The 8,237-nt window shown below is 35.6% G+C and overlaps 1 protein-coding gene across 1 annotated transcript; it reads right to left on the bottom strand.

The window, feature by feature from the left end:
* Positions 1-7,574, bottom strand: LOC139128697 (limbic system-associated membrane protein-like). Its single transcript, XM_070694432.1, has 4 exons — positions 7,293-7,574; positions 6,625-6,900; positions 5,259-5,540; positions 1-311 (listed from the first exon to the last, which is right to left on the bottom strand). The coding sequence occupies exons 1-4, from the start codon at positions 7,543-7,545 to the stop codon at positions 1-3; spliced, it is 1,122 nt and encodes a 373-aa protein (XP_070550533.1). The 5' UTR covers positions 7,546-7,574.
* Between the last annotated feature and the right edge of the window lie 663 nt (positions 7,575-8,237).

Raw genomic sequence — 8,237 nt, 5'->3', positions numbered from 1 at the left:
TTACCTACCCGGTTTACGGATCTCCATTGTTTGTGTATCAGTCGACGAAATGCCGTTGGATGCTTCACAGGTGTATATCCCATAATATGAATCATCGGCAACAGTAACAGTCAGAGTACTGGCAACACTTTCCTCGCCTTCAGTATCCGATGTAATCTTTCTGTTTTCCTCATTACCAGGGATGACATCATCTTCTCCTTTGTACCACTTAATTGTTGGCGTAGGGTAACCATTTGCTTTACAAGGCATATCGATGACGTCGCCTATACCGGCTTCGAATGATAATTCGCTGCTAACGATTATTTGGGAATCTGTACATTCCGGTAGAGAAGACAGTATTAGTCAGCGAGGTGGATTTGCATCCCTTACAATTTGCTTACACAGGAAGCAACGTTTCTCTGAGGTTGAAATTACGTTGATGTTGACATAACTGCGGTGGAAAATTTTGGCTGGTGTTTTATTAAGCAAGGTTCTGCACATCAAGTGTCAAAGTAAAAGTCCCCGTCGTTTTAGTTTCAGATTTATCCACGGATTCTGATTCCTCACGAAATAAATTGAGCACGACCAGACTATATGTACAATCCTACGAGTCTATATCAAATCCGGTCTCCGATTAACATGCTTAACGGCCAGGGAGCCTCGGAAACAATACAGCTAGCTGCGGTTTAAATCATTATACGTTGGACGAGCGAAACTCGGACAAGAGAACAATATAACTGTAGAAATATGATGTTTTAGATGAGCGTTAGTGATAAAAAAAAATTAAAAAAGTACTATCACTGTAATGAAGGTTACTGTTCACAACTTAAAACCTGTAACAAAATGAGATTCCCACGAATCTCAAGTATGACCACGAAGTGCGCAAACGTGCAAGGACGAGAATCACACCTATTGGCCCAAGACTCAAGCCATTCAGCGATCGTTTATTCACTGATTGTGTTTGTCTTCTATCTAACATAGTACGGTGCGTTACAAGAAGCATTGTCTCTAATGGTCCTGGTTCTACCTCTGCAAGTCGTCGATCTCAATGTCATTTAGAATCGTCTGAGTTATCCGTGCACTTGAACTTCATAATCAGAATACCATAGCCCATTACTCGAATTATTATTTTTTCATGTTCAGAGAGGGGCAGATCATTCAGTGGGCACTTTGGTAGCAAAAATGACAGACTATTCACTTTGCAGGCACTGTAAAGTTAAGTGTTAAAGGTAGAACACCAATTAAACGCCTTTTTGTAACACTTTCTGAACGCCTCTAGACGTTCAGAAATTTAACACTACGTGTTCAACCAACGTTCAATTTTTGAACATGCGTGTGCAGATTTTGAACGCTACGTGCTCATCAGACATTATATTGAACACCATAGTGTTCCATATCTGAACACACGTTGCACAGGAAATGTGTTCAAAAAATTGAACGCTTTTACGCGTTCAAAGGGCTGTAACACTTTTTGAACGCATGGACGCCGTTCAACGATAAGTGTGTTAAAGGCTAGAACACATGATGCGCGCTTGTTGAACACCTTTAATTTTGGGCGTTCAAAGGTGTTCAAGCCTTGAAATAACATTACAGACCATTGATATCCAGTAAAATTACTTTATTGTAAAAATACACGAACATTTCTAGAGTAAATTACAATAATTTACTGTAAAATGGGCAAATAAACATTGCAACTTTGTATGTAAAGTTTGTCACAGGAAAAAACCAACAGTGTTAACACCTTCCTATCAAAAACATAAGCAATAAAAATCACCATATTTTGTATGACGTTTTATGTTCATACTTGTTTAAAATGTACAAAAATAATCTGAAAAAGCTCAAATTTGGCATATTTATTGTGATGAAAAGTATATGTATGAAATGCATAATCCATTTTTGTAAGATGGTTTCTTTAAGACATTTCCTCTTGTATAGACAATTGTAAATTTTGAAGAAAAAGAAATTAGTCAAGGCTTCTCTGGTGCACATGGTATATAGTTGTCCACACTAAAGTAAACACAACATGTCACGTTGTCAAAGTGTCACAGTAAGGCACAACATGCAGAAAGTGGGGGAAATGGGTCCTTGGCAGGGTAAAACCTATTTCCTTGTCCAACAAAGTCCTTCATAAACAAAAGGTTTGTTTGTTTGTAATATCTTTAAATAAACCCTGAAATAAATGGTGACATTTCAAAAATATACTTCTCAGAAATTTAAAACATATTCATAAAGACCTTTCAAATTCTAGTGTACCCTGCTATTAATTTTTATAAAATCTTTTTTACCAAAAATGGTAAAAATCACCCTTAAAATGAAAAAATATACATTTCATCATAACTTGCATATATCACATTCTGGTAATCCCTAATGTCTTAAAAATGTCTGAAATGTCTTTAATGTCCTAAAATAACAAAGTTGCAAATTTCTGCATAATTTGAACAATCTGAAAAAGACTATCAGTAGAGATCTATGTCATAAATATAAAAACTATTCGATTAGCAGTTTTGAAATAGATTTTTTTAAGATTTTTTGACCAAAAAATGACAAAAATTGCCATGAAATATAAAAATTTGAATATTTCATCACAACTAGCACAAATTTGACTAAGGTCATTTTAGGGACATGTTTACCAAATATTGAAGACGGCAGAAAAGTAGAGAAGATTTTTGCCAAAGAATAGCAAATTAGCCTCAAAATATAAATTTGCATATTTCATCACAATTTGAACATATCTGATTAGGGTAATCCTTGGGACCTGTAATCCAAATATTAAAGGATTCGTACAGGCTGTTTTGAAGAAAAACCTATGGATGTACAAATTTGAGGACATTGCTGCACATCCACCTATTTAGCTGACAGCAAGGCTAAAAACCAGTGTTGAGAGACGTGTTGAGCTACAATACAAAATAATCTACGGTTTGGTAGCACGCTATGATCAACTAAATGTTACAAGGGCATAAGCTTTCAAAGACGTGAATTCTCCTTCATCAGATGCAGGGGGGGGGGGGGTGAAAAATTGAAGCAGAAAGTGACAGAAAATTCAGAGTGAAAATTTCAGAAAAATCAGTAATTCATTTTTACTCTGAATGGTCTGTCGCTTTCAGCTTTAATTTAAATAAGGGAGACTACACGTCTGTGAAAGCTTATTCTCCGACAACATTTAGTTGATCATAGCATGCTACCAAAGCTTGGATTAATTCAGAACAAAAATACAGAAATTTATCAAAATTCAGTTACTGACCCTTGGAAGTTTAAATCTACATTAGAGATGAACTGAGGTTCTCAAGCTTGTTTCCAGACAGCTACCTGTACACTCATCTTCTTCGTTATCTGTACCACCAGCTTCTATAACAACTCTTCGATTTTCAGTTAAATCCAACTTTTACATCCTGAAAAATGCAACAATAGGTAATATGGCGAGATGAAACTTTAAATGAAAGACAAGAGGCTGATTAGGTTAAGGAAAAGGGGAGACTTTCATATACAGTGCCTCTCTTCAATACTGTTACAAAATATTTGCTGCTTCTTGTCATCAACTGATTAAAATAAAAAAGCCAAACTCCCATATGCTGAAACAATACATTGTATACTCTACGATGTTCAACTGATGTTTTACATGCGATTGTGTCTACTAAAAGACATGTGTTAGCAGTGATTACGCAGCAGTACAATGCAAGGCGTATCGATCGCGCTCAGGTCAAGGGTTATCGCTACAGATGTGTTTTGATGACCCTTGACCCGAGTGAGATCGATCGATAGGCTATGGCCAAAAGTACCACTGCGTAGTCACAGCTAATTGTTGGTATAGCAGCCATGAAAGAAAAAAAGGTTTCCTCACGTAGTTAAGCTATTTCAAGGTACAATACAATTAATTTCAAAGGACGATAATATAGATGCTTCAAAAATCTAATACCTTTTACTATTTTGGAGAGGAAACTTACCCTTTCTGGTCTTGCTTCGCACGATCACGACTTCAGGGTGCGCTTACAAGAAAAATGTCGCAACTTCCGTTTTGATGCATCATGGGATAGGAAAAGGCACCAAACTTGAACACCAAGTGTTTAGAAGTAGAACGCCTCTTGCACGCCGATGTTAAAATTAAAACGTCCATGGTGGTTTTCTGATTTTCTTTTCTAATTTTTGAACTTTCAACCCGTAATAAACGTGTAAAATTATTTTGTATACTTCCTTTTTTAGAAAAAACATGCTTTCAGCAATTGTAGGCCGGAAATATTTTTCACTTAGTGTTAAATTCGTTACAACCAAAATCCGTGTACGTTTACCGGACAGTGAAGCAATAGTAAATTTCATATAGCCACTGTAAAGTAAAAAGCACAAAAGACTGTCAATTGTTTCACATTATTGTAAATTTCTGTGATGCAGAGTTTTTGAACACTTGAAGGAGATCGTTGTTAACACATAGTGTTTAGATTTAGAACATCAATGTTAATATTATGAACACTGGTGTTAATAATATGAACACTAGCCGTTCAAATTTGAACATTGACATGTACATTTTGAACGCGTAAAGACGCGTCTAGCGTCCGCTATTTTTACAGTGCAGGCAGGCATGTCCGGAAAGAAAATACACGACAATACATATTACTGCGTTTTTTTTATCAAATCTTGCTCAAACGTACAATTAAAATAACGCCAAAACTATGAATACCTCCATAATCAAAGAATGCAATCAGCGCTTGTCGTGAAATTTATAGACATCGCTATCATCGGCTGATCACAAACATGCGCGAGACTTTTTCATTTTTTCAATACTTCATTATGAATAAGCCGAACTCGGCTTAAGAGTTTGCGACACAGAAATGAACTCCTTTAAATTCGCTATTGATGAAGTTTGTGCTTCTTGGCTATCCACATTTCAACTGGCATGGTAATATTTTTCACCTTTTGCCGGTATAGAAATCAAAATTCACATCATTGTCTTCTGTCATATATATTGCAATGTAAACCACATGATTAACTGTCGTTCGATGGCCATGAATGCTGTCTCCAAGGGATACTCCTTTTGTTCTCAAGACTAAATTCAAGTTCTAAATTTTGAAAATTTGACGTGAAATATTTGACGAAAGACTCTTTATTCTAGTGTTTTATGAAGTCATGTGTTAAATGTAGCGCTTATACTTTGTTTGAGACTGGCTTAGGCGGATTTCTTTGAGCAGCTGGCTGCGTTCTTGACTCTTAAATAGTGAATAAGGCAGCCGTTTATATGCTGAACGTTTCAACTGTTGATCACTGTAAAATGAGCGTCTGACAATACTCACAAAAAACGATGATTTCCTGTTCCGCAGACGAAGAGCTTTGCGTATTGTCAAAGTATTCAGTGTGGGCTGTACAAGTGTAAGTACCGCTATCTGATCCTTTTATGTCCGTTATCGTGTGTAGCAGTTCTACGTTGTGTTCTTCCTTTACGATTTTGTGTCCAAGTGACAATGTCATTTTATGTGGATTAGGATTTCCATCAAAAGCATGACAGTGGATGGTGACCATTTCGCCTTCAGTGATGTCACTATTTGGAGATAATGTCACGGTGACTCTTGACGAATCTTTAGAAAAATATGATATATGAAGAGAGTCATGATGAGTAACTTCAAACTTGAATTCTCGTTCAAAGTAGTCTGAATTTCCAGCCTAATAAAATAGATCGTACAACAAGTTTTAATGTAAATAATAAGTGTCCATTTTTCGAACTGCAGCTTGAAAACTAAACGCGCCAATATATCGGACAGGTTTACGGCTAGAGGTTAATTTTGATTATTAAATTTTAGTCCGGTGCATGAAAATTATACTTATTTTGCTTATTTGCATCCAAATATGATCATTTCATTAAAATATGCTTGCCTCGCTTGCCTTTGAGAACTTTATAATATACATCTATGCATCATATTGAAACAATAACGCCAGAAACAAAAGCTTAATGGTTCTCTATGTGAGCCAACATATATGAGGCCAAATTGAAGGACAGATAGAAAATAATAATCATCTTATGGAAACTCGAACTGCTGAATCAAATTCTTTAAAATGAAAGTAAAGTTATGTCACTAATTACATGATGTTTACAATTCTCTCTTCCCTTCAAGACGCTAAATCTATCTACCAATTACGGTAGAAATCAGAATGCTAGTGATGTATTGCTTAAAATAAGACTGACACTGTTCATGTAGCCTCGATGTAATCTGACCGAAAAATGTTTAGTAAATTATATAGGGGTGGGCGCACATTATCATGTCTATCCGAAAACAAACGCTCTCAGGCATAAATAAATTAAATTTATTTTTTCTAGAATACAAACGTAAAGTGACAGCAAGCATATCAAATCCATGGTATATGGATAAATAAAAAAATACATATGAAGTTGCATGAAAGATATTTAGACAAAGATAAACTTTGGTCAAAACAGGCAATTTAAATCATCCGGGTCGCTACATTCCCAGTGACACGGAGATCAAATTTTCTAGAAAAAAATAGGTTACCAACATATATCACAGACATCGTTTCATTTGAAAAAAAATATCAGCAGCAAATAACGTGTAGGAATTTCAAAATTGTCCTTTCTTACTTGCAGTATGAGGCTAAATTGATCACGGTAGCCTATGTAAAGTAGGAACAAAATGTAAAGGGTGGACTTACACTGTACATCAATTTCTATAGAGTCTGTTCCATATCCCCGTTCTCCATTATGGAACTCATTCGACATGACACAGGTGTAGTTGCCGCGTTGATGCCTTGTCACTTTCTCAAACACCAATTCGCTTTGCTCACTAAGAATACTGCCATTAGGACGGAGCCATACCTCATTGACTATCAACTTCGGGTTTGCATCGTTTAATACACATTTTGCACTAAAATTATGTCCTTCTTTTACTTTGTTTCCTTCGATAGGTATGATAGAAACGTCCGGGGCAACTACAAAACACAACATGACAAAAATATATATTAGGTATCAAGAAGTGCCTTTAGACAAACATAAGACATCAAATAAAGCACTTTTAACAATCACGGGAAAAATAAGATAATCATCATGTTCATCATCATTATCGTCATCATCAGTAAAATTGCAGTCATTAAGTTTATTTCACACTGGTTAGAAAAAAAAACTAATGAGACACACATCATTTTTTGTATAATAGGTTTCACAATTATTCTTATGCACGGCAATTATCTTTTATCAAATGCCAAATATTACATCTGTATGATATATGGATGGTTTTGACGATTACCGTAAACTGTATAAATCATTTTCATGGTAAGGTATAGGTTCCTACTGCTATTTTATTTGTACTATGCGGACGGCTTACATTGGACATTCATCACGATTTTCTTCCCACACGACACAAAAGACCATCTTTCCTCGGATAAAGTCTCGTGCTGGAGTTGACAGTCAAACAGGGCATTATTGTCGGATTTCTCCAATTTAGTGGTCCAAACATTAGTTTTTGCGCTTTTGCTGTCAGTTGCCGTTCCGTTCTTATACCAGACAAGATTGCCAGGGGCATCCTTGTCCAAATCAATTGTACAATTTAGAACAACACTGTCACCAGCAATCGCCATCTTACCGGGCCATACATCACACTCAGGAAGACTTTCTGAAAAAGGAAATAAACATTGCAACCATTTTGAAATACATTTACATAAAAATGACGTCATCAAATACAATGACTCTCTGCACTTATTTAATTTGATGAATCATATTAGGGAAATTCAACATGTGTTCAAGCCAGATCATTCACTACATCGGTCGCTTAATTCTAAAATGTCGGTGGCTTGCAATTATCTCAGTTGGTGTTTCACACTAGTACAACTTCCTGATGCAGTCTTGCATCGTCAAATTTAATATACTAACATTTTTATTGCTTCTACTGACTATTCAGGAATCATATCATACAGTGGTAGCTATCAATAAGAAGTGTTCTGTTTGAATTTTTTTGACATTATCTTAAAAATATATAATAAAGTATTTTATTAGGCCCTAAATATTAAATCTTTTAAACTATGCGAATGTTACTTAACAGTAAACTGTTGAAAGTTTGCTTTCTTCGTTCAGAAAACACTGATACAGATAAAAACATTGTATTTGTCTTATTTAAAACACGGATTGAGAGTTAAAGCTGAACTACGTGCAGCAAAACCATGCTTTTTGGCAAAGTTTCTGCGATTAGAAAATTTTGTCCACTTGTTGCGTATTTTAAGTACATCTATTACGTTAAATTCGTACGTAGGGTCAACTTTAGCTGATTTAGATG

This window comes from Ptychodera flava, chromosome 3 (assembly GCF_041260155.1).
Source record: "Ptychodera flava strain L36383 chromosome 3, AS_Pfla_20210202, whole genome shotgun sequence".
NCBI classification, from domain to species: domain Eukaryota; kingdom Metazoa; phylum Hemichordata; class Enteropneusta; family Ptychoderidae; genus Ptychodera; species Ptychodera flava.
Note: the sequence above shows the minus strand (reverse complement) of the source record. Positions and strands in the feature narration are given on the sequence as shown.

Bases quoted from the DNA above. Each gene is read 5' to 3' on its own strand.
- LOC139128697 (XM_070694432.1), bottom strand. From the start codon at position 7,545: ATGGCGATTGCTGGTGACAGTGTTGTTCTAAATTGTACAATTGATTTG. The intron at 6,901-7,292 runs GTAAGCCGTCCG...TGTGTTTTGTAG, and splicing joins AATCGTGATGAATGTCCAAT to TTGCCCCGGACGTTTCTATC. The intron at 312-5,258 runs GTGAGTATTGTC...CGGAATGTACAG, and splicing joins ACAGGAAATCATCGTTTTTT to ATTCCCAAATAATCGTTAGC.